Source organism: Protopterus annectens, chromosome 12.part0, assembly GCF_019279795.1.
Source record: "Protopterus annectens isolate FY-2018-M chromosome 12.part0, PAN1.0, whole genome shotgun sequence".
NCBI classification, from domain to species: domain Eukaryota; kingdom Metazoa; phylum Chordata; order Ceratodontiformes; family Protopteridae; genus Protopterus; species Protopterus annectens.
In genome coordinates this window covers 179,587,147-179,614,420 of record NC_056746.1, presented here as the reverse complement: position 1 = coordinate 179,614,420, position 27,274 = coordinate 179,587,147, and the positions used below count along the sequence as shown (strand labels likewise).

At 41.4% G+C, this 27,274-nt stretch overlaps 1 protein-coding gene across 8 annotated transcripts in view; it reads right to left on the bottom strand.

The window, feature by feature from the left end:
- Positions 1–27,274, bottom strand: part of TRAF7 (TNF receptor associated factor 7) — a 1,047,901-nt gene that overhangs the window by 722,290 nt on the left and 298,337 nt on the right. For 6 of the 8 annotated variants that reach the window (XM_044089204.1, XM_044089203.1, XM_044089206.1 and 3 more), the window contains one exon: positions 20,743–20,859. In XM_044089204.1, coding sequence (XP_043945139.1) covers positions 20,743–20,859 — 117 coding nt within the window. Of the gene's footprint in view, positions 1–20,742; positions 20,860–21,391; positions 21,519–27,274 lie in introns of those variants that run through there. The other 2 variants (XM_044089209.1, XM_044089211.1) reach the window with 2 other exon arrangements.

Genomic DNA, 27,274 nt, shown 5'->3' with positions numbered 1-27,274 from the left:
GTTGTATTGTCTGTAACAACTTGAAAAGTTTCTGGAGACCAAAGATTATTCAAGAGAGTGAACTACCTTGATCAGGGCAAGCATCTCTTTAAATTTACATGCTTGCATCTCTCCTTGGTGTCCCACACTCTTTGGACTTATATCCCTCCTGAATCTGCTTTGCAAGCAAAGTCTGAGATTTCAGTGGTGACTGACTTCTTTGGAACGGAGACAGAGAAGTGGACACTTGGACTTGAGGATATCTGTTGTCTCCATCAAGTGATTTCTCTTCTGACAAAAGTACAGTTTTGTACCTACCATAAATGTAGATGTTCGAGGATCCACATTGCTGCAGTCCTTACTATTGGGTAGTCCGCTGTCCAGTCGGCCCGAATACCAGAGTATATGGCTGACGTCGGTCAGGGCGCATTAGACTGACGTCAGTACGTCAGGGTACTAATGCGCATGACCGACGTCATATCCTCAGTCTTTTCTTGCCCCAGATGTCAGAAGACCCTAAAAAGACAAGGCCCAAAATACCTGCACCAAAAATATGTACAATATATACAAAAATATATACAAAAATATCAACATATAACCTCACCTACACAACCACCCCTAAACACAGAGGGGAAGGAGGGAGGGTAAATTGGACTGCAGCAATGTGGATCCTCGAACATCTACATTTATGGTAGGTACAAAACTGTACTATGTTCTTCGATCCACATTGCTGCAGTCCTTACTATTGGGTAGAATCCCAAAGCAGAGGTAAGGGAGGCTGGCAAATCATAAAGAAGCAGGAGCTGACAACATGCCTTGCAAAACAGCTGTGGCAAAACCAGCCCTAGACTTAGAGTAGATAGGAAGGTGATAATGCTTAGAGAAAGTATGCACTGAACTCCAAGTAGCTGCCTCCAAAATAACCTTAGTTGCCACCCCTTAGAAATGCTGTTGAAGTGGCAGTAGCCCTAGTGGAATGAGGCCTAATCCCAGCTGGAATCTCCTTGCCATGATGGGAATAACAAAATGCAATGCAAAACCCAATCCACCTAGAAATAGTTTGTTTTGACACAGGCTTGCCCTGCGAACTCAAAGCAAAAGAAACAAACAACTGCTGAGACTGCCTAAAATCCTTAGTCCTGCTTAAATAATAACGCAATTGCCTGTGTACATCTAAAGTGTGCAAAATCTTTTCCCCTTTATTTTGGGGGTCTGCATAAAAAGTAGGCAAATGAATAGTTTGGTTTAAAGCCACACTAGAAACCACCTTAGGCATAAAGGAAGGATTAGTGCGTAATGATACCCTATCCTTATGGAAAATCAAAAGGGCTCTACTGCCATAAGGGCCTGCAACTCAGACACCCTTCTTGCAGAAGTAATAGCCAACAGAAAAGCAGTCTTCCATGACAAGTATTTCAATTCAGCAGTAGCTGCAGGCTCAAAAGGTTGTAGAGTAAGTTTTTCCAACACAAAATTGAGATCCCAAGCAGGAGTAGGAGCTCTACGTGGGGTCTTATATTCTTTGCCCTCTAAGAAACTGCTTGAACAAAGGATGCGAAAACAATGGTGGGTCACAATCATAGTGAGCTGAAATTGCTGCAGCATGAATCTTAATGGAAGAGAAGGACAAACCTTTGTCCAATAACTCAGTAAGATATTGAAGAGCCACACTCAAATTAGGCTCAGAAATCTCCAAATTCTTTGCTGTACTCCAAAATAAAAATCTCTTCCACTTTTCTGCGTACACTTTCCTTGTACTAGGTCTTCTAGCTTCCATAATCACATTTAAAACTTGTTGAGGAAGTTGAGACCTGCTGTGTTTCAACACAGAATATGCCAGGCTGTTAGATGAAGAGAGTGAAGCTTGACATTGAGCAGATGACCGTCCTTCTGAGATAACAGATGAGGAATCAAAGGTAAAGGCCATGGAGGCTTCCTTACCAGACTCCTTAGTAGTGGGTACCAGCGTTAGCGAGGCCAATCTGGAGCTATCAAAATCATCCTTGGCTTGTCTTGTCTGACCTTTAATAGCACCTTTGGAAGAAGAGGCAGAGGTGGAAAGGCATACACATGAAGGTTTTTCCAACTGAAAGACAGAGCATCCACTTTCCAAGCTGTGTGATGAAACCCCTTTGTGCAAAACTTTGGCAGCTGGTGGTTTAGTGGAGAAGCGAACAGATCTATGTCTGGAGTTCCCCATGACACTGTCAATTTCTGAAATACATGAAGATCCAGTTTCCACTCGTGGGGATCCATGATTTGTCTGCTTAACACATCTGCTAAGGAGTTCTGTGCTCCTGGCAGAAACCTTGCCTGAAGAGTTAGTTGCAAGCTTAGCGCAGTCTCCCATAAAATCATTGCTTGCCTGCATAGAGGATAAGAATGTGTTCCCCCTTGCTTGTTGATGTACCACATGACAGTTGTGTTGTCTGTTAGAATCAACACCTGCCCTGGAAGAAGTAACTCCTTGAAAGCCATTAATGCAAACTGGACTGCTAACATCTCCTTCATGTTGATATGTAGATGCTGTAGTCTGGCAGGCCACTTGTCTTGTATCCACTTTCCATTTAGATGAGCTCCCCAAGCAATGTCCGAGGCATCTGTCGTTAAAATCTGACTCGCCTCTGGCCGGGTCACAGAGAGTCCCTTGTTTAGGTGACATTCCTGAGCCCACCACAAAAATTCTTTTTGAAGGCAAGGTATTATTTGAATGACAGTGTCCAATTCCTGGCAGTGCTGTGTCCATACATTTTTGAGATACCATTGTAACTTCCTCATATGCAGTTTGGCATTGGGAAGTACCAGAATACAAGATGCCATGAACCCTAATGCTTGAAGGACTGTCCTTGCAGTCAGCACGGACTGATGAGATAGTTGATGGAAGTAAAGTGATAGACTCTTTTGTTTGTCCGGGGTTAAAAAGGCCATCTGGGCTGCTGTATTCAGTCTCACACCCAGAAAGCACATGTCTTGAGAGGGTACTAGACTGGACTTTATTTCGTTCACAGAATACCCTAGGCATCTTAGCACTGCTATAACATATTCCAGATGCTGTAGAAGGTCTTCCTTTTCTTGAGCCAGAATCAGGCAGTCATCCAAGTAAGGATAGATTTGAATTCCTTTTAGCCTGAAGTAAGCTATCACTGGAGCCAGAACCTTTGTGAATACTCTGGGCAGTAGATAAGCCAAAGGGCAATGCAGAGAACTGATAATGAGAATTTCCAGCTCGAAACGCAGATACTTCCTGCAACTTAGTCTTATAGGCACATGAAGGTAAGCTTCCTTGAGATCTAAAGTTACCATCCAGTGATCTTTGCCCAGCAGAGGTAAAAGCTGTTGTAACGTCAACATTTTGAACTTGGGAATGTCCAGATAAGTGTTGAGGATAGATAAATCCAAAATTGGTCTCCACGTGTTCCCCTTCTTTGGTACTAGGAACAGGCGAGAATAAAATCCTAGGCCCCTTTCTGATACAGGGACTGGCTGAATGGCCCCTATTTGGAGTAACAGAGAAATTTGCTTGTGAGCCTCTTTCCTTTGTGGAGGAGGAACATCTGGCATGCCTTGGAAAGGGGCAATGTATGGAAATAAAACCTGTAACCGTGGTGAATGATATCCAACACCCATCTGTCTTGAGTAATTAAATCCCAATTTCCTTTGAAAAGAGACAGTCTTCCTCCCAAAGGAGCTGCCAGACGAGAATCTACTGGCAGCTGAAAAGGTAGGTCATTGGGTCTGTTTACGAAAGGACTGACCCCTGCCCTCACCAGAAGTCTGAGCAGGTGAACTCCCTGTTCTAGGCCTAAAAGAACCTTGAGCTCTGCCCCTACCACGTCTAGACCTACCCCTAGACTGGGAATCATAAGCAGGATATGTCCATCCCTTAGTAGGCCAATTTCTACTAAACTTCGGTGGCTGCACCTGCAAAAATCTTTAACAGTTTGCATAGACTTAGCTTTGTCCTCCATTTTCTTTAAAACTGCTTCCACAGGCGAACCAAACAACACATCAGACTGTAAAGGAGCATCCAAAATCCTTGTCTTAACATGCTCAGCTAAATTCTGATCCCTCAACCAGGCATGCCTGCGAAGAACAGAACTAGTGGCAGCCACCCTCGAGGAGGCCTGTACAGCATCAAAACCACATTGCAAAGAATGTTTACCCACTTGTTCAGACACATGAACTAAATCCAGCAACTCTTTACACTCAATACCTTCCGCCAAAGCATCCACCTTAGATTTCAGTTGTGAAAGGAGATAATTTTGATATTTAAGCATGTGAAACTGACAATTCAACGCCCTCATGGCTAAAGTGGAAGAAGTATACACTTTCTTTCCCCATCTATCCAAAGCCCTTGCCTCTTTATCAGTGGGAACAGGGTTTTTAACCACAGAGGCCTTAACACCTTTAGGTCCCTGAGAAACAGTTTCCGGGTCTGCCCTAGGACTCTTAAAAAGATACTTATGAGCTTCAGGCACCCTATAGTACCTATCAGGTTTAACAGGAGCAGGAGGCAAAGAATCAGGGTTCAGGGAAGCCTCTGCAAAAACATCTTCCACCACATTCAACACAGGAGGTATAGCTAAGGGCCTATGCTGGGGCAAAAACAAGAATTCCCTAAGCCTTTTCCTGGAATCAGAGTAATCCTGGCCTTCCCATTTAAAATGCTCCCTCATGGAATGCAGAGTCTCTGAAAATGAGAAATCCTCAGGAGGAGAAGCTGTAGGAGTGGAATCATCCACATCAGAATCAGAATAAGGAGGATACTCCTGCAAATCTTCCGCAGAAGACTCAGAAGCCTCTGAACACTGTTCAAAACTATCAAACTCTGGTTCCACCCTAGGCCTCTTATCAGGAGGGGGCATAGAACCTCTAATCATAGTAATCAAATCTTCTGCCATTTTAAGCATATGTTTCTTAGGCACAGAACCTGAAATGCTAGGAGAAGCCCCCACTGAAGCTGAACTTGGCCTACCTCTCAAAGAAGTTTTGGCAACAGAAGGAGAGGGTCTAACTACCTTGGGAAGAGAGGGAAGAACAGTTACCTGAGAAGCCCCCTCAGCCTGGCCTACCTCCTGAGAAGGCACATCCTGTAACAGTAAAGTCTCTGCCTGAGACTCCAAAGAAACTGCTGGCAAAACCTCTGGCTCCACTGAGCCTTCTAAAGAACCGACGTCCGGGACTGCCGGTTCATCAACCCTAGGCTTCGCTGTTTTGTCCTTGCGCTTCTTGGACGAAGCGGGCGTCGGAGCATCCGACGGCATTTTATAATTGCAACGCTTCCCAAACACTAACCTGGCACAGTCTAATCTCCTCTTAATAGTGCGTTTGTTAAACCTAGCACAAGAGCGGCATCCAACAACGTCGTGCTCAGGCCCTAAACAAGGTATACACAAGGTATGGTAATCCCTATGAGGTATCCGTTTCCCACAAGAAATACAGTTATTCACTTTTTCTGACATCCGGTTAAATACTGAGGCAAGAAAAAACCAAAATGTTCCCCAACGGGGTACTTAGCCAACTCTGATTCGGTCTGAAACTCCGGTTTCGGAAATATTTCAGAACGCCAACCTGCACTCGCAAAACTGCTTCTGCATCGGACCATGCGGCAAAAAAGACTGAGGATATGACGTCGGTCATGCGCATTAGTACCCTGACGTACTGACGTCAGTCTAATGCGCCCTGACCGACGTCAGCCATATACTCTGGTATTCGGGCCGACTGGACAGCGGACTACCCAATAGTAAGGACTGCAGCAATGTGGAACGAAGAACATCTCCAGAATATGAAAGGACAAGGGGTGTTGGTGCCAAGTGTATCTTTCTCAAGTGGAGTCTTGCTAAGGGTATCATGAGAACTGTTGAAGCCATGAGATCCAAAATTCTAAGATATTCCCTCACAGTGAATGCAATCCGAGTGGAAAACCCTAAAAAGAGATATACCTAAAGATCTATTTTTTCCTTTGGAAGAAAAACTCTTTGAACTGAGGTGTCTACTTGACATTCCAGCAAAACAATCCTCTGTGAAGAATTCAAGAAACACTTTTGAATTTTCTATGGGAATCCCAGATTGTGTAGGAGATCTCTCACCCAAGAAAAAATTCCTGACACTTTGAAAAAGACTCTCCATCTAAATATGGAAAAATGTGGATTCCTTGTGGCCTGCAATGAGCTACAACTTGAGCTAGATTCATTTTGAACATTCTTGGTATAGTGGATAGTTGAAAGACTAAGGTAGACAATGGATAATGTGATCCATACAAAACCTTAAGAAAACATCTGAAGCCTGGATGAACAGGGATTTGATAAGCAACTTTTAAATCTCATGTTACCATGAAACTTGAATAAGGAAGAAGCGGTAATAGGTTGTGAAGTGACATTATATTGAATTTGGGTACTATCACAAACAGGTTTAGGAAAGAAACATTCAGAACTGGTCTACGAGCATTTTTATTTGGCACCAAAAAACATCTTTGAATAAAACCCCTTTCCCACCTGGGAAGGGGGAACTGGTTCTATCACTCCCTGGAACAGGATGTGATGAAGGATAGGTGGAAACAAAGAGTCTGGTATTATGTGGAGGATGAGGAATTACACCCTGGAAAGTAGTAATCTCTTGCCACTGCCATCTGTCATTTTATCTTCAGAACCCATTTGTCTGAAACTATCTGTTGCCAAAGAGAAAAAAAAGGCTATTCAGAGTTTCTGGAACAAAAAAAGGGGTAGTAAGGTGGAGGGGGGGGGGGAACAAGTAGGGTTACCATATTTGGTTATATGAAAAGAAGGATGAAAAAATATGTGCTGGTATTATACCAGCACATATTTTTTCGTCCTCTTAGGGTTGCCAGATTCTTGATTGGTTGAATCAGAACAAAAGGTCTTTCACACTAGGTGAAGACCTAAAAAAAAAGGGGTTTAAAAACAAGTAGCTCCGTGTTTGGCGAATTTTGATTGGCCCGTATGCCAGTATAAGAGCCAATCAAAAACTTGCACAGCGGAACCTCTTCTGTTCAATGCGGAACATCAAGCAGTCCTGCATTGAACAGAGCTCCGTTTTTGGATTTGTTTGATTGGCTCGTATACCGGTATACGAGCCAATCAAAAACTCGCACAGTGGACCCTCTTCTGTTCAATGCGGAACATCAAGCAGTTCCACATTGAACAGAGCTCCGTTTTGCAAATTTTTGATTGGCTGGTATACGGGCCAATAAAAAAAAAAAAAAAGCAAAGCGGAGGCTGTTTTGCCGGGACTGTAACCGGCAGTGCGGGACTCAGGATCAGACTGCCGATCCCGGGACAATCCCGCTGAAATAGGGACGTCTGTTTTTTGAAAATTCTGCTATTTGTCCTGGACAAATTGCAGAATTTTCAAAAACCGCCCGGATGCCCAGACAGAAGCCCAAAAAGGTGACGTGTCCGACGAAACCATGACGTATGGTAATCCTAGGGACAAGGCCTATTACATAATTACTCTGACTTGTTGGACTGTCCTTGGTTTTGGGAGTTGCCAGAATCTTTTTTGGAATTCCCTTACCATTTCTTCTTAGGTTTCTGTTTACCTGCATTAGATTGAGACTGTTTATTTTGTTTTTTTTTTTTTTTTGCCAAAATTTGATGAGGGCTTACAGAATCCCTTAGAAATGTGGGAAGTTGGCGTGAAAAATCTTACAGATCTCCCTGCATTAACTTATCCCTTTCATCACACTTTTTGATCACCTATGCAGCAGTGGGCGAAAAACTAAATCTGTATCCAAATCAGAATTTAAAATCTCATTTTAACATCATCTCAGAGGTTCAGAAAACATCAAAGGCAGTTTCAACAAACACAAACACAAACTAAAACCAGTTCACCAAAAACACGTTCAGTGAACAATGAAAAATTTTTTTTTTTTTTTGCAGAAGCAAGCCCCCCTGCACCATTCATGTGGGGGACAACCTCCTCCCCCTGCCCCCGGAAATATATATATCAACTCTGAGGTCGCACAACAGTGAAGAAAAAGGCAATCTCCTCTTTTGTCGAAGGCAGTTTCAGCAACTTGGCTTCGGTTTCTTTACATTCACTGAAATTGCCTTCAACGGATTGACATGTTCCAGAAGTATCAACCAAGTAATGCACACAGTGTAAACAATGAGTAGTGACTTGTACAATTAGAAGAAACTCAGTTATTTAAAGCAGATTTTTCCTCTCAAAACAAAACTGAACAGAACTGTGTCATACTTTCAAAATTAGTCAGAACAAACTTGCATATGAGCCTGACAATTCAACATTTTGAAAATTAAAACTGCAGAAGGATACACTTTTTCCCATACTTATCAATAATTATCCCTTGATTATCAGAAAGAGTAGGAATGGAATTAACTAAGTGTTTAGCAGCAGTAGAATTAACTAAAGTTACAGCTGCTGGGTCGGGTTTGGGAAGTGTGTATAAAAACAGAAAAGACTGGGCAACTTTACACATACTATGTGCCTTTTTAGGGGCAGCTGGCTAACTGCCAGGAAAACTGCAGGCAGTAACACACACATCCTCCGAAGCTGACATAACTGGAGGAATGGGTGAAGGTTCTGGAAATTCCTTCTGTAACAACTAGTATTTTCTGAGGGACAGAGAAACCTCAGTGTTCTCCCACTGAAAACACTGGCACATTCTAGAAAGTCTCAGAGAAAGAGAAGCCACAAGGACAATCAGAGACTACTTTACAAGAAGGATCAATAGCCTGAATTAAACCCTAAGCCAGACCCAGTAACCACTCCTGTGAAGAAATTCAAGGATGAGTAGATACATGCTTTGTTTTCGGTTTCTTTTTGACAGGAAAATGGGGGCAAACTGGGTTATTAATGGCAGCAGCAGCTTCTCCAGGGAGGGGCATAACAGTCTGACAAAACAAGGAAGTCTTCCCTGTTCCCTATCCCAGAACCAACAAGATGGTATCTCCCTTGTTCACTTAGGTGAGCTTAACAGCGCACATGGCTGACCTCCAGTCCACAGTGTCTGTGGGTGCTATGGTTGCTACACCAGAGGGATCTGGGGTAAATGATGATGGCCTGAGATACAGCTAATGGCCACAGCAGTCATGCACCTGTGGCTGAGGCAAACTGCTAACTTGCTGTAATGGCAAAGCTGTTTGCTTAACTTTTTCTTTTTATGCCTGGAAGAAGGACTGACATCCAAAAATGGTGCCTCTTTCTCAGGGAAAACAAGCAGCAAATGCTGTTAAAAATGAAAAGTCTTTAAAAGTCAGTTTTTTCACAGACAGTAAAAATCACTTTAAAACACAATGCCAGCCCAAAAAGTAAAACAGACACAGAAAAAATGTTTTTCAGTAACTTTAAACAACTTTTAAATTGACAGTAAAAAACAGCACTGATGAAATAAGCACAGTCTCACTCTACAGGCATCCTAAGTACAGTACATTAAAACACAAAGTCGTAGCTTTAAAATAACTTTCCTGAAGAGGAAAGTATTAATGATACATAAACATTATAAAATGGAAGTTTTTTCTCCAAAGGGAACTTATCTGCCCAGCAAAAGGAACAGAACAAGCCGACTAGTGATCCTTGCAAGCCTCAGAGGAGCATACTCTTCAGCATCAGGAAAGGTCTGAAGGGCGTGGCAACCAAACATGTCTTTACAGACAAATCAACTTGTGCTGTCTTGACAGTTTGGACATGTGGAAGATGCCCTGAAACTTTGGAAGCTGGGTGGCAGTTATATTCTTGGCAGGAGTTAAACCATACAGCTAAGGCTACTGCAGCAGTGATCAATATAGGTTCATAGATGTTTACTAGGCTAGCAACCACAAGGGCCTTTTTAAGCCTAGCCATGCATCCCAAATATTGGAGGAGTTCTGATACCCTTGATAAGTTTAGGCATGGGCCTGGGATATGATGAATATTATAGTCTGTTGGAAGAATGCCAGAGGAAAGACACTTGAAGGGTGTGTAAGATAGGGGGCTACTACCAGAAACTACAGGATATGAGATAATTTCACTTCAGACTAGAAAAGAAAGGGAGCATTATGTGGCTACATTAACATCACATAGGAGGTGGGGTACACAAACCACATACTACAGGGACCTACTACTCCCTGGATTTGTGAAATTATATCTCCATAGAAATGACTGTGCATCTGCAGAATGGAAATACAGAATGGCTATCAGATAGAAAGTTGACAATGGCATTCAAGAGGGCATGGAAGAGGTGCAAAAGGGGTAAGAAGGAACTGAGTATGAATGTTAAAGGTACTTAAAACTGACCAGACAGATCAGCTCTTTATGCAGTCAACATGTATAATGTAATGTATGTAACAATTATTGTAATACAGAGCTGTTTATAGTCTGCTAGACAGAGCCCAATTCAGGAAAATGTCTAAAGACTGTGGAATGAGAAAGCTGCTTTTCAAAAGAAACGGCATGTAACTAAGTGAGCCACTGATATAAATGTAGGGATGTTACAAAGTGGAGAACCCCATAGGTCCCCTTCAGAAGATAGAGTTGTCAAAGTTAAACTTCATATGATCGAGACCATATGATGAACTTTCTGAAATGTCGAAGCTTTTGTATGGGGATCTCTGTATTGTGGGGATTGGGAAATGTATCCTTTTCCCCACTGTAGTACGATCTCGGAGTTGGTATATAATATGCAGGAGGTGTGGGGTGCAGGGGGGCTTGTCCCCTGCAAAAATATAGATTTTTGTTGTTTTTGTGTAGTTCGACCATATGAAGTTTGACTTTCTGATGACTCAGTCTTCTGAGATATACATATCTGTCTATATACAGATAGACAGAATTTAGAATTGTTGTGTAAATTCTTACATAACCATAGATGTTCCTCTCTTCTATGTTGCAGTATTCTTTACATGTGGAAGTCCTCCAGCCAAAGACCCAATGCCAGGCCAGTATACAACAGCTTTTTGTGCATGGGACGTCGCTTGTTATGTTCTGACAATGTCACCCATAAAAGGACGTCCACATGTACAATCCTCAGAACTGAAATGTCCCAGGAGGAATGTCAAAACTAAGGAACAATATAAAACCATCCAAGGAAGGAACAAGACAGAGGGAAGGTGGGAGGACAGAATACTGCAACATAGAAGTGAAGGACATCTATGGTTATGGCAAGATTTTAAACAATTCTATGTCCTTTTATTCAATGTTGCAGTATTCTTTACATGTGGGAGAATATCAAAGCTTAGTAGGCACCCTGAGAGGAAGAAGTAGCAGACAAAGTTCGCAATGAAGAGTTTTCAACAAAGCCATGGAGAATGGCCCTAGCAAACCCTGCTCCTGATCTAGAAATAGTGTCCAGTTTGTAATGTTTGGTGAAAGTGTGTACAGAAGATGATGTAGCAGCTTTTAGAATAGAATTAGTATCCAGACCTTTAAAGAATGACTCTGAGGAAGCCACAGATCTGGTAGAATGAGCCCTAACAGGCGCAGCAAGAGATTTGCCAAGGAAATCATAGCAAAACACAACAGCGTTGGAAATCCAAGGAGAAATTGCTTGTTTAGAGATAGGCTAATCCAGAGCCCTGAGATGAAAAGAAACAAAAAGTTGATCAGATTTCTTGATACCCAAGAAGAATCTACGTTGTCTATGTACATCCAAAGTATGCAAGATCCTCTCACTAGAGGATTGAGAAGGGAAAAAGGTTGGCAATTGAAGAGACTGATTAAGAGACACCTCATTCACTACCTTAGGCATAAAAGAAGGATTAGTACGCAGTGAAACCCTATCCTTGTGGAAAACCAAGAAAGGTGGGGAAGCCATCAAAGCCTGAATCTCCAAAACCCTCCTGGCAGATGTCAAGGCTAACAGAAGCACTGTCTTCAAAGTACAAAAATTTAAGGAAACTAAGGTTGCAGACTCAAAAGAAGCCACAGTAAGCTTCTCTAAGACATAGTTCAGCTCACAAGAAGGTGGAAATGTTTTCCTGGGAGGTTTAATATGTAGGGCACCTTTAAGGAAAAGTTTTACCTCCAATCTGGATGCTAAAGGTGGAGATAATGGTAGATGGGCAGAAACAGCAGACAAGTGAACTTTCACAGATGAGTATGACAAGCCACTGTTAAGTAATTCACACACATAAGAACGAACTACTGGAATATCCACTGAGAATGGACCCAGCTTTCTTGAAAGACACCAGACAGAAAACCTCTTCCATTTGGATATATAAGATTTTCTAGTATTGGTATTCCTGGTCTCCTACAAAACCTTAAGCACATCCGGTGAAAAAAGGTGCCTAAAAGGAATCAAAAGGTGATCACCCACAGGGTCAGTTATAAGATTGACAAATGTGGATGAAGCAGGGATCCCTTGTCTTGTGTGACCAGATCCACTCTGTGACGTAACTTGTGATGACTATCCTTGGCTAAATGCAGAAGAACTAATGCTGTCTTGGCAAAAGGGAGTCACCAGCAAGACTTTTGGTTTGTCATGTTGAATTTTCTAATTTTCTGCAGAACTTTCTGAATGGGGGGGGTGCATAAGGAAACATCCCCCTCCATGAGAAAGATAGGGTATCCACCTTCCAAGCCAGAGGATGTGGGAGTCTGGCACAAAACAGAGGAAGTTTCTGTTCAGAGGGGAGGCAAATAGATCCAGAAGAGGAATACCTCACTGGTGAACCAATTCCAGAAACACGTCCCTGTGAAGCATCCATTCATGGGATTGAGTCATGGACCTCCTTAGGGTGTCTGCCACAGTATTTTGAGGGGGAAGGACTGTAAACCACAAAAAGAGTTACACTGTACTGAATTGCCAATTCCCACACTCTGAGAGCTAACCTGCAAAGAAGGTAGGACTTGCCCCCCCCCCCAGCTTGTTTATATACCACAGAACAGTAGGGTTGCCTGTAAATATTTTCAGAGGGCCTGGTTGAAAGAGATGGTGAAAGGCCTGTAGAACAAGAATGAGAACCCTCATTTCCTTGATGTTGATATGCTCTTTCCTTTGAGAGGGTGACCAAAGACCCTGAACCTTCTTCGTGGCAAATGTTGCGCCTCAGCCTGTGTGCGAGGCATTTGTGAACAGATGTTGAGACGTTTGGGGCAGAAGAAAAAGGAAGGCCAGGATTCAGAGTAAGTTGTTGAATCCACCAAAAAAAATGTTTTTAGGCAGGGTAGGAGAGGAAGCACAAACTCTAGTGGGTGAGCATGCTGTGTCCAGATTGACTTTAGGAACCACTGAAATGTCCTCATGTAGAGTTTTCCAAAGGGCAGAATGGGGAATTGTGGAAGACATAAACCCCAGAGGACTTAGAAACTCCCTGGCTGTAATGGAGCGAAGAGGTAGAAGAGTCTCCAGAAAGGCAATGAGGGACTGAACCTGGTCTGTCCTGAACCTACACCCTAGGAAGTTGTGAGGCTGGGATGGAGTCAGAGAGGAGTTTTTGAAATTTATAGTGAACCCTAGACTTTGAAGGAGATGAATGGTCACCTGCAGGTTTTGAGACAACTGTTCTGACAGAGGAGCCAAGAAGAGAAGATCATCCAGGTATGGATATACCTGAATACCACAGACTCTCAAGAAGGCAATCACAGGGGTCAAGCACTTTGTAAATACCCCTGGGGCAGTGGAAAGACCAATAGGCAAAGCAGAGAACTGAAAATGCAAAGAACCCACCAAGAAATGAAGAAATTTCCAGTACAGAGGATGGATGGGAATATGTAGATAAGCATCTCTAAAGTCTACAGAGAACATGTAAGAGTGAGGAGAAATCAGAGGAAAAATAGTTTGTAAGGACAGCATGCAGGAAGTTGGAATATCTAGGAAAGTGTTTAAGAGGGAACGATCTAGGATTTGTCTCCAAGGACCATCTTTTTTGGGAACCAGAAACATTCTTGAGTAAAACCCCCTGCCTCTCTGATCCATTGGCACCTTTTGAACTGTGCCCTGAGAAAGTAGTTGAGATAGAACCTCCGGAAACAAATACAGTTGACTTGAAAGGGGCTGTGGAATTCCCATGAAAGGAAGAAGAGTTTTCCAAGTCATTAATTATCCCTGTCGGATACTAGACAAAACCCAAGAATCCCGAGTGATCTTTCTCCAAGTTGGAAAAGAGAGAGATAGACAAAGAGATAGAGGAATAAGACTTGGAAGAGGCTGCTGGTAGTCACAGAGAGCTTGGCCTGGTTTGAAAAGGCTGCTGAGTGGAAGGAGTAGCAGTAGGCTTGGATTGAAGAGGCCTCCCAACAGATTTCCTAGGCCTAGAATCAGAAGTAGGGGCAGACTATGAGCAAACTGGTCTCCTAACAAAAGATGTTTTAGCAGGAAAATTCCTATGGAACTTCAGAGCAGAAGATGCTTCAAATCTTGAAGTTCCTTCCCTTTCTCTTGCAGAGTCTTAAATAAGTCTGCAGCTGCAGAGCTAAAAACAGCCACTTATCCAGAGGTGTATCTAGCAGTTCTGCTTTAATATCATCTGGTAATAGTTGAAGCCTCAACCAGGACTGTCTCCTAAGTACAGAAGCAGATGCAGCAGCTCAGGATTATGCTTCAACAGCATCATAGCTGCACTTAATGGAATGTCTAGCTACTTGAGAAGATGAGGCCAAAAGAGACAAAACCTGAGTTTTAACCTCAGAATTTGGTAATTGAGCAAGAGCTTGTGAAGCCTGGGAAAGCAGAACCAAGGAATACCTAGACAAATGGGTTTGGTAATTCATTGCTCCGATTGCTAAAGTGGAGGATGTGTAAACCTTTTTACCAAGTTTCTCCATAATTTTGCAATCCTTATCAGAAGGAAGAAGTTTAGCAGAAAAAACAGGTGGGAAGACTTGTGTGAAGCTATGGAAACAGCCAGATCAGCTGAAGGACACTTACAGAGGAATTTACAGTCATCAGGCACCTTGTAAAATCTGTCTGGGAACTTAGGGGCAGGAGCCTGAGAAACAGGAGGTCTTAGAAGAAAAAGCAAAAGCATCCAGGAAGGCTGACAGGACTGGAGGTACTGCAGGAGAAGGAACTTCCATTTGCAAAAATATCATACCACCTTTTTTGCTCTTCAGAAACTTGGGAACAGTCCCATTTGAAAAACTCCCTCATTTTAATTGTTTCACTAAAACAAAGCTCTTCTACTGGGAAATCCTCCCATTAGATTCCTACTCCGGAGATGCATACTCTAAAGGAGTTGTAATTTGAGTAGAATATGCTAAAGAATCGGGTCTATATTATATCCTCGAACGCTTAAAAAAGCAAACGCTGATTGATCGAACTTATTTTCACGAAACTGCAAAATATCGAAGCAGCAGAAACTCAAATTTTTTCCTAGGGAAAGAATTTGGTTGTCCGTTTCTGTTGCTTCGGTATTTTCAGTGTTATGGTGGAAAGTTACCGGTCGGATTCAGGTAAGTGTGCGATTGTGTGGATGTGAGTGTTAGGGTGATTTAGGTGAGTTAGGGTTAGGGCTCGGGTTAGGTGTGTGTGCGATTGAGTGGACATGAGGGTTAGGGCAGATTTAAGTGAGTTAGGGTTAGGGAGCAGGTGAGGTGAGTGTGCAATAGTGACGGACCTTATGGTTAGGGTTTGAGTTAAGGTAAGTGGGTAGTTAGTGGTGTGTGCATAGTTTAGTGTAGGGTTAGGTATCAGATTTTAGGTGTATGTGTGTGGATTTCTGTTTGTTTGGTGTGCTTGAGTTGTGTGTATGTGTTTTGGATCAGCGATTTTTTTCCTGGGAAAAAAAATCGCTGATCTGACAGTTCGAGATTGTAAGCTTTCGCTTAAATTAGGTCAATCAATCAGCGTTCGCTTTTTTAAGCGTTCGATGATATAATATAGACCCAAAGAATCTTCATCAGAGGAAAAGTCATCACTATCAGCAGACAGAACTTGTTCCCCAACACTTTGAACAGCAGAAGATGTAAACAAAGGGACAGGAACAGCAGAAGAAGGTTTCAAAGCCATCAGAGCCTTAATTATACCCTGAGAGAACACATGCCAATCAGACTGAGGAATGGAAGAGACCTGAGAGTCGTCTAATTTTTTCCCTTTTCTTGACATGCATTTCCCCATGAGGTGAAGTGGAGGAGCCCAACATAGGCATAATGTCAGGAGGGGGCTATGGTAGACCCTTAGCAGAAGTAGAAAGAATGTCCATGGAGCCCTCAAGCACAGTGAGTCATGGTTCCCTTTGTCTGCCCGAAACAGACATCTGCACTGTCTCTGCAGATGTGCCTAGGTCGGATTCCTTAGCGGCTTCCAACGAGGTACCCACCAAGGATCAAGACCCAACCTCTGAATGCAATACTGGATTTTCACTGACCTCAAGGGATACACAAGAAGTTAAAGGCGCAGTAGAAGAGACTCCAGCCTAGGATTGCTAACTTTCCTCTTTAAAATCATCTCAGCCGAAGGACCCCTGGAACCCTCCATAACGTCTTTAGCCAGATGGTTAAGCCTCTGATTCTCTAAATAGAGATTTAAAGCCAAAAGGCAGCTATACAAAGTATTAGGAACAAAGGCATGACAGACCGAACTGGAAAGATGGCCATGATTGGGGCCTAGACAGAAAAGACAAAGATTGTGGCTATCTTTGTATGGAATCTGCCTTCCACACTTACACTTGCCCTTCTTGGATGACATGAGCTAAATACAAAAGACAGTAGCAAAAAAAAAATCCCCAATGGGGAACATCTGAAATCAGGCAGCAACAAACAGATTCAGGCAGCAGACCGACGTATGTCAAGTGTTCCGAATGAGGAAGAAAAATTCTGGGGATTGTACGTACAGACTCCTTTTATGACTGACGTCAGAACATACGTGCAAAATCCCATGTACTTGCAGTAGCTAAAAGCTGTTGTATACTGGCTGGATATTGTGGGGTCATTGGACAGAGGACTTCCACATGTAAAGAATACTGCAACATTGAATAGAAGGACATATATAGATATGTGTGTGTGTGTGTGTGTGTGTGTGTGTGTGTGTATCTATCTAGTTCAGCTGACTGATGAACAAATTGTCAAGACCATATGACTGACAATCCATTTCGTTGAGCAACTAAAGTAAGCCAAACAGAACTAGCAAATATGACAACCTGCACACCCCCCCCTCGTTAATTATATACACCAACTTTTTGATCGCACTGCAATAGGGAAAAGGGCACATTCCCTTATCCCCAGTGTCAAATCAGTCAAAATGGTAGACAGACTAAACTGTTGATAAAATGGTCTCGACCATATGGGTTTAGACAATTTAGATAAATGATCAAATGAAGTAGACTCATGTGTGTGCTTGTGTATTATATATATATATATATATATATATATATATATATAGAGAGAGAGAGAGAGAGCTATAAAAGTTTATTTACAAAAAAAATGGTTGTCTAACCGGGTCTACTTCACAGTAACGAAAACCCACTTACTCGAAACAGAAATCATCGAGACGACAAAAGGGAAATGGCACTTCACCGACACCTCACATCATCGACAGGTTACTGAGGAAAAGAAGGCAGTTGGCCAACAGCCGTGAGTTTGATCCTTTGTCCACTATGGTGCGATCTTGGAGTTGGTATATTTGGTTGGGGGCCCAGCCCCCACTTGTGTGGGTTCATAGTGTTTTGTGGTTTGTTTTTATTTTTGTCTGACTGCCTTCTTTCCCTGGGTAACCTGTCGATGATGAGTGGAGTCGAAGTGCAGTTTCGCTGTTTTCATCTCGATGATCTGCATTTAACATAAGTGGGTTTTCGATAGTATGAAGTAGACCCGTCTAACCAAAGCATTCACCCTTGTCATGCCTGAAATTACTTAATTAGGAAGTGGAGGAATACTGTCAAGAATTCCACTACAGACAGCAAGCTTTATCCTTCACACACAATGTTGAAGCTTTGACTGTCATAATGTAACCCAGGATTGATTAGAAATCTGGCCAACAAAGCAACTAGCAGGGGAAGGTGAAAGTGAAAAGGAGAAGACAAGCATATTTGCCTGAAAGGAAGGAAGGGGTCCTGTCACAACAATGATGAGACCCAATGGAGGACAAATGTCCAACATGCACCATATGACAAAGAATGTGAGCTTGGCTCTATCAAGCTGTGTTTGTCCAGAAACATTCACTACATGTGTAGGAGTGCACACACAGTGGAATGTATAACAGGCTCTGACTTCGGTACACACATCAGTCACCAGGAGGTGGGGTTATTTCAAATGTAGAAAACCACAATGGCTACCAGATGATGGTTACATAATGAATAGCCCTCGCCTTTTAGTAGAATGAACAGAGCAACTGAGCACAATCACGGTGGTGGTCCAGAAAGTCAGAAGGGTGAAGCATTAAAAATATTTCCACTGTTCATTCAAAAATACAAAAACCATCAAGGAGCAATAACGCTGCTGTCACACAGAAATGAAGCACAGTTTCTACAACTTTTAATATTAAGTTAGTAATTTGTTGGCTTCAGATAATTTAAAGTGGAGAAAGAGAAGTAAGAAAGGATTCAGAGCTGTGAGCTACTTTGCAAAACAAGCGGTGTAAAATGAGGAAAAATAATGCAGCAGAGCTCATTCTCGTGTCACTATTACCGCTCTCTCCTTTGGACTGGAGGAAAAGCAATGCAAAAATAGAACACAAGCAGGAAAATAAGAAATTTAAGCACAAAAAGAAAAATGCAGGTACAGCTTACAAAAGGAAGAGAAAGAAAAATTAAAGTGGAAACAGACTTGTATGGAAAGGAAGAAGAAAGAAAAGGAGAAAGCTCAATGATGAACATAAGGGAAGTAGCAAGCAGAAAAATGTCAGCATGGAAGATGAACATAAGGGAAAGTAGCAAGCAGAAAAATGTCAGTATGGAAGATGAACATAAGGGAAAGTAGCAAGCAGAAAAATGTCAGTATGGAAGATGAACATAAGGGAAAGTAGCAAGCAGAAAAATGTCCGTATGGAAGATGAACATAAGGGAAAGTAGCAAGCAGACAAATGTCAGTACGGAAGATGAACATAAGGGAAAGTAGCAAGCAGAAAAATGTCCGTATGGAAGATGAACATAAGGGAAAGTAGCAAGCAGAAAAATGTCAGTACGGAGGATGAACATAAGGGAAAGTAGCAAGCAGAAAACTGTCAGTACGGAAGATGAACATAAGGGAAAGTAGCAAGCAGAAAACTGTCAGTACGAAGATGAACATAAGGGAAAGTAGCAAGCAGACAAATGTCAGTATGGAAGATGAACATAAGGGAAAGTAGCAAGCAGAAAAATGTCAGTATGGAAGATGAACATAAGGGAAAGTAGCAAGCAGAAAAATGTCAGTATGGAAGATGAACATAAGGGAAAGTAGCAAGCAGAAAAATGTCAGTATGGAAGATGAACATAAGGGAAAGTGGCAAGCAGAAAAATGTCAGTATGGAAGATGAACATAAGGGAGTGTAGCAAGTAGAAAAATGTCAGTATGGCAGATAAACATAAGGGAAAGTAGCAAGCAGAAAAATGTCAGTATGGAAGATGAACATAAGGGAAAGTAGCAAGCAGAAAAATGTCAGTATGGAAGATGAACATAAGGGAAAGTGGCAAGCAGAAAAATGTCAGTATGGAAGATGAACATAAGGGAGTGTAGCAAGTAGAAAAATGTCAGTATGGCAGATAAACATAAGGGAAAGAAGCAAGCAGAAAAATGTCAGTATGGAGGATGAACATAAAGGAAAGTAGCAAGCAGAAAAATGTCAGTATGGAGGTACTAGTGAAAACAAGGCAGACTGACTAAATTCCCACCATCATATGTCAAGAGAAAGCACAAGTCAATTATCAGAGAAGGTCAGGAACAGTAAAACATGCATTTCATAGCTTTTGTACAGCACTGTGGTCACTCTGGTGAGGCATAAAGTTAAGAGTGCTGGGTCTGAATACTCATAACCTTCAATAAAATACTGCACTACCCAGAACAAGTAAATAAAACTTTATTGTGTTCCCAGGTCTACCCAGTAAAAGGATCATGAACGCTCACAAGTCTACCTAATCACCAAAATGCAAGACAGCTGTAACTGTACGACAAATGACAAAAGACAAGAGATAAAATCAGGTAAAGCAAAGGTGTAGCAAGCTTGAACATAACTAACTTGTGTGAATCTGGAACATTTCACAGAACACTTTATCATTATAAAGGAAGACAACTCAACAGGACTACATTGCATGGTTTCCTTTTGCAATCTCCTAGCAAACTGCAGTGCAGCATCTTCTCTGCAAGGAAGGAACTACAAATTGCAATAAAACTTTTTTAGTTGATCCCCAGGATTCAAGAACACCTATACTAAATGTACACTATTCTAACAGACATAACTCACACCTTCTTCCTCCTAATTTTAGTTTTCGTACTGATATTCTTGCAGCTTGAAATATTGACTGGGATTCATAAAGGTTACCACAAAGTATAAACTGCATGTACACTTCGTGTAATCTTTCTGAGCGATTAGAAAGCACAAAAAAGGTGATAAGATTGTTCTTGAATACATATCGTGCACACTTAGTGTAGGCTTTATTGAATCTGGCCCCATGTCATTTCTGCACAACTATTAAAAGAAGCTTTATAAATGCATAGCATCAGTAAGCAGATAAAACGAAAAAAAAGGGCAAACAGCTTAAATCTGACTCAACGATGAATATGCACAAATCAGATATTAAGTTACGAAATCAGTAATGCTCCTGTTGGCTTGGAACAACACAGTTGAATAGAGGAAATCTGGCTGCAAAGTACAATGAAAACTGATACAGTCATGCATGCTCTTAAAAAAGCCCAGTATTTCTTCAGGATGCACAATTAAGAATTAAAATGAATACGTACTGCTTCTTCTTCTTCTTCATGTAATGAGAATGTAGAACGTAAGGACATGTTTGATCCCGAATGTAGTGACCGGACAGAAATGGCAGAGTCTGATCTCCGAGGTGTGCTGATTGGTGGCTGAATAAAAACAATGCCAATTGGAATGTTGTCATATACTGTTAATGATCACTAAACAAAATGCACTACAAAGATACTTGGAAGACAGATCGTAGCATTCTGAAATCAGTATTATCTTGACACTTTTGCTTGTTTACTTACAACAGCAGACTAATACCGTTCAGATATTTATTACTGCATGCAAAAACAGTTAAAAGAAGAAAAACTCTATAGTTTGTTCTTCATGTAAAATAGAAAAAATAACAAGAAAACTACTGCTGATCTTTACGTTAACGGACAAAGTAACACCATCCTATCAGGTATTATGTATTTGATTTAAAATAATCAATGTACTTAAAAAAAAAAGAAATCACCACAGCAAAAGCAAATAAAATGAAAAATAAATCTTACACATTGCCTGAAGCTTGTTTTTTTTTTTTTTTTTAAATATTTCTTTAATATTCTTATTCCATTTTTGGGTTTATGTGTAATAAACCCTGGTAAAAAAAAAACTTTCTAAACGGTACAGTTCTTTGTTAAAACTATCTTTTACCTACTGTTTTCCTCTTGCAAAGAGGCACTTTGCAGCAGTCATCCCTAGAAAATGTTTCAGAAATCCTTTCCTATCCCCCACTGGCACTGCAGGTTCGGTAATCTGTGAAAGCACTTGTTGTTCTACTCACTATCTCATTTCTGCCAACATTCTTTGCGTAAATGCACAGACTTCCTGCTATTCAACAAAATGTGAGCACTACACTGCTGTTTCCTGTGTGGAGGCCTAATCAAGCAATTAAAATACCAATCACCAAGGCCCGTTACAGTGTGCGGAATATTTAGGAATGGTTTCTCAGGTTGTGTTCCAACTTGTTATAGTAACAAAGTATGAGTTGTAGCCAAAGGAGCTCAAAGCTGAACCCCACTACTCCACTCCAGCTGCCAAGTTCATTTTTCACCTTGAGCTAACTAAAGATTAAAGGCAATAAAAGCGGGGCTCATATGAATGTGCTTTAAAGTTAACTATTAACTGCAATGACAGCTAAAGGAAACCGCTGTTTCTGCAATTTGGGAAACATTTCTGACTAGACAACAGGGAATAAAAATTAATCAGACTGTAGAATCTGCCTTCCCGTGTCTCAGCTAGACAGACAAATTCTAAATTATATTACTTTTGTACGGTCCTACATTACAGAGGTGGCCAGATGTGACACACACAGAAAAAAACTCATGCAGAATGATGCTCCAGCAGGCAAGAGCTACACTGGAAGCATTCTGCAAAGAAAATGGTACCCTATTAGATTCAATGCACCTGTACGTCACAACAAAGGTAAACATGCAATGCTTCTGTAGCTGAACTATATTACATCTGCACTGTACAGTACAGCATAGTTTTTCTTTTGTAAGTAGCATCATGCAAGCTTAGGATAATTTATTTTATTTATTTTGCCTTTGTTTACCAAGATAATCAGGCTGGGTTTAGCATGAACCCCTTTTCAGAAGAGGCCTGGGGAGAAAAGCTCCACTTAAGAAAGTATGAATGAGTATACCATGGTGCAAAATGTGCTACCTAAACACAACCCTCCTACAAAACTGCTACTCTAATTGTCTAATGTTTTTTGTCACCTACAATATAATTATCATTCAAAATGTATTTGACACAAACAAAAACACCACATGGCAATATTTATGTGAAGAAGTCCAAACAATCAAATACATTTAAAATATCCTGAAGACTCAGGGAAGACCTTGTTGAATTAACCAGTGTTAAGTAACACTAAAAGTTTTGGAACAATTGCATCTTGTGGCCAGATTTAACAGGCCTGCTTACTGAGGAAACACTTTTGTTAATCTCCTAGAAAACAGAGTTTCACATACTGTAAAGTAACAGACATTACTCATTTCACCTTGCAAAAATCTTTTGCACACTATCCTTTGATGTTGTAATCGATTTATTCATAACAATTTATTTTGTTTTTTCATTTACAAATATTATAGAGTTCTACTTATGTTTGATCCTGCTGTGCTTAATATTTTCAATTTCAGTTTTGATCGTGTGTACAGATTTTACAACTAATGCATATCCTCTAAGAACAGTGCAACTGACCCTTCACCATGTCTCATCCAGAAGTTAAGAATATTTTGCCCTGGTAGGTTGGTATTTCTTCTGTTGACACATTCACCTAAAATATAACAGAACTACCACCCTTGGTTATCTGGTAGTCACTTAAAATATAACAGAAGAATTACACCTGGTTATCTGGTTGTACCTCCTCTGAGTACATTTCCAGAAAGCAGCAGAAGCGTTGCTCCTTGTAGTGCAGCATTTCATTGTCCTACCACTTCTCTGATTGCCCAAAAAAAGTAAAAACATTTTTCACTAGATGGATATTTCAACTGCCATGTTCAGACTGCCCAGAATATAATAAAATATTCTCACATATTACAGTATGGCTCCTGGGAGTCAATGAAATAGTATAGCAGCTTCACGTAATTATTTATTTAAATGCTTCTTCACCAGGTGACCCCACTGGAAAAAGGGTTCTTTTTTAGAGGTGACCCAGAAACACTGTCTGGTTAAGTGACTTGCTGAGAGCTGCACAGCTTGCAAGTGGAAACTGAGAGGGATCAAACTCAAGTCTTCAAGATGTACTTTAACAGCTCACAGCCTTAAGTTAAACTGCCACAATAGTTATTAGAAGTGCAGGTGATCCAGCTCTGTCACAGATCACCAAGTACAACAAAAATATAATGTATTTATACAGTTGATAGTTTATTATTCCCAAGGACATAATCATGAACATGTTCAAAATATTATCTTAGGAATTCTGCTGGCCTTTTCCTTCCTCTATCAAGCTGCTCATTCATAAATATTAGAAATATTGTTGCACACAACCTAAAGATCATATGGTCTCAAAGGACATTATCAAAGCACTGTAGGGGTATTCTTTACCTTTTTTATTTCCCTAGCTACTAAGCTGTAAAACACATATTGGCCCACACAGCCTAGTAAAACTGTCAGTCTCCACAACTCTAGTCATTCAAATGTAAGTACACTTTATCTTTGCTACCTTACAGCAATCTGATACTTCTCTTCAAGTTTGCAGTTAAGGAAGACACACAAAAATACCAACAGTATAATCTTCCCAAATCATCTCTCTCACTTGCCAGTATGTATATTTATTAGATAGGTGTCTAACAATCCCGTCCCCATGACAAGTACTATGTATTAAAAACACCATAAGTCACCATCTCCCAGAATGTACTACAGTTTTTACTGCAACAACCTAGCAGTTTCCCACACCTGCCTACAAGTTCAATGACTCTGTCAGATAAACAAGTATATGCCAGAAAATTACTGGTACAACCCCTTCCAACAAAGTCCACTCTACCTGGCTGGGTTTATGGGGGTTACCATCATATTTCCAGGGAAGACAGCAACATGGGCCATTATATTCAGTAGTAGTCAGATGGAGGTACACCTTCAAACAGTGGACAAGGTGCTGTTTGGTGCACAGTGAGCAACCTGGATAAAGTCCTCAAAAACACATCTTGCCATTTTGTCCATCTTTGAAGCACTGTGACCTCTAGTGCGAGGGATATGGATGACCCCATTTATATACTCGCATCCACAGCCAGCTTTAGACACCAGAGAATCCTGCAGTCACTGGGGGCCCCCAACCACAGCAAGTTATCTTATCTTGATATTTTGTAACATGTCTGTTAAACCAACAAAAGCCAGCACAGCAATCTTGTATGCTTAATAAATTGGGGGGGGGGGGGGGGCTAATAATAACTCTTATTTATATCTCCTTCAAAAGTCAAAGATCTTTAGTTATAGTAACAGTGTTTTGTCAAGTAACAGGCTTCAAAATTCAATTAAATATTTTACTACTGAAATAGTGCCCCTGGCTTAGATAAACTCTGGTAGACATCTTGTCCACTAAAACTAACAACATAGCTAGCTGTAGGTACCTGCAATGCCTGTGGCTATCAGGGGGACCCTTTGTCATCTCTTACTGTGTGGAGGCCTCACAAAAGCTGCTGTTGGTTGGGAAAAAATGAGGAGAAAAAATGTAATTAATTTTGCTTGTACTGTTTATTCTGAACAGGACTGTGATATGACCCTATTAGGATAAAGCTGATAATAAACATAAACAAGGTTAGAAGTAGACAGAGATCAGCAGCCCAGAGTGACTGATCTCAGTGCACACCACAGAGTGTTAGAAGAGCTAATGCTTCTGATCTTCACGGAGGGTTTCTCTTTCAGGGAGTTTAATAAATGCTGCCAGAACACCAGATACTGTACCTCTCAGTGTCTTTGCTAAAGAATTCTGCTCTGTGCCAAAAATAACAGCAGAATAAAGGTTTAAAATGAGGATCACATTTTAAATATTGCTCTAATTCACTTAAAAAAGTTACTAGAATAGCACATTTTGCATAAACATGCATTTTTGGACAATATGAAACTATGATGTCTGGTTTTACTGACGGTCTGTAATCTTAAATGATTTGCCTGCAAATAAAACTTTTTATGAAGGCCAGAGCAAAATTATGAGGCAAAATCAAGGAATATCTGTGAAATCAGGGACATTGACAGGTATCAATTTACTCATTAGTGAGGTAAAGTGACTTACTCCTGCTGTTTGACTGCTAAATAGCAGTCACTGATCTGGTGCGGCAATACGAGTTATTCACAATGTATTGCTATTTCCTGAAATAGTATTGCTGTGACTTATGCATGAGTGTGTGTGTGTGTATAAAAAAATATCACTGATTTTTATCAGTGCACACATCCAGTAATGCCGGGACACACCCATTTTCTTCTGGGTATCAGTAAAAAATGCAGCTAACAGTAATTATATTTTAAAAATAAGGCATAAAATATATCACAGAGCATTCAGACACTTAAATCTTCAAGGAATCTGGTGCCCCCCCCCCCACTCCCCAGACTGTATAAATGGATACAGGGGGTCCCTTATTCATCCTTTACTGTGCGGGGACCCCACAAAAGCTGTTTCTGGTTGGGCAAAAATGAGGAGATAAAAATGATTTAATTTTCTGATTATGCTCTTTAACCTGAACAGATATGACCCTGTTAGGATAAAACTGATAATGGCTTCTGCTATCAACCACACCCACTTTCCTCACAATCACACATCAAGCATGTGTACAGGTGGCTGCCTTTGGGGGTTAGGGTTGAGGAGTGAGGAGGCATGCTATGTAAATGTATTTCAGAAATCACTTGAAATATGTGACTGTGTCAATTTGAACCTTTGCTTTCATCCCAATCTAACACCAGAGGGATGCATAGGCAGTGACTGTCTTTTCTGAGGGATTAGGGAGGCAAGCAGTGAGGGATGCATAGGCAGTGACTGTTTTTTTTGAGGGATTAGGGAGGCAAGCAGTGACATCCGCGGTGGTGCAGCAGTAACGTTGTTGCGTCACAGCAAGAGGTTCTCCCATTTGATTCCCGGCTGGAGTGTGGGGAGTCTGCATGTCCTCCCCACAGTTGGGTGGGCATTCAAAAGACATGCGTAAATGGGCATGCCCTTCATTAAAGGTTGAACGTCGAGCTGGAACCTCAGTGTTCGTGGAAATCTACTGCCAATCATTAGCGGACCGGAGTTCCGCTGTGGCGAACCCTAACCGGGAAAAGCCGAAAGACAAACAACAAAAAGGGAGGCAAGCAGTATTCCAAGACATGATCTATATATCCTCACAAAGTACAGTTGTGTACACTTACCATAAATGTAGATGTTCAAGTGTATTCACTGTTGCAGTCATCACCTGTGGGTTATCCCTGCTGTGGTAGCCCTTGTCCGGCCTGAATACCAAAGTCAATTTTTTTGCGTTGGCTGCAGTCACCTGTAGTCTGACAAACAGTGCACCTGTAGTCTGACATTAGGTCGTCAGTGCTACAAAGCAAGGCAGCTGACGTCATTACATCACTTTTTCTTGCCCTAATCAGTCAGAAGCACAAGGAAATAAGGAGAAGTGGTCCTGGTGGCCAAAAGCCACCATGGGAAGCTTATGTCCCCCTAGGAGAAGATGCTATGTGGGGGATGGAGTGACAGAAACCAGGACTGCAACAGCGAATGCACTCGAACATCTACATTTATGGTAAGTGTGCACAACTGTACTATGTTCTTCGTGTTTCACTTTTGCAGTCATCACCTGTGGGAGCTGAGGAGAGGGGTGGAAGGAAAGGTTAGAGTCCTAGGCATGGGTCAGCAGGCCCTGCAGTACTGCAGATGCAAACCCTGCCCTAGACTTAGAAAAAGGAGGTAATGCTTTGTAAAGGTATGGGCAGAGGTCCAGGTGGCAGCTTCTAAGATGTCCCTGGTGGGGACTCCTCTGAGGAAGGCTGTGGAAGTGGAGGCTGCTCTAGTGGAATGGGTATGGATAGACTGGGGGAGGGGTCACATAGTCTGTAGCAAAA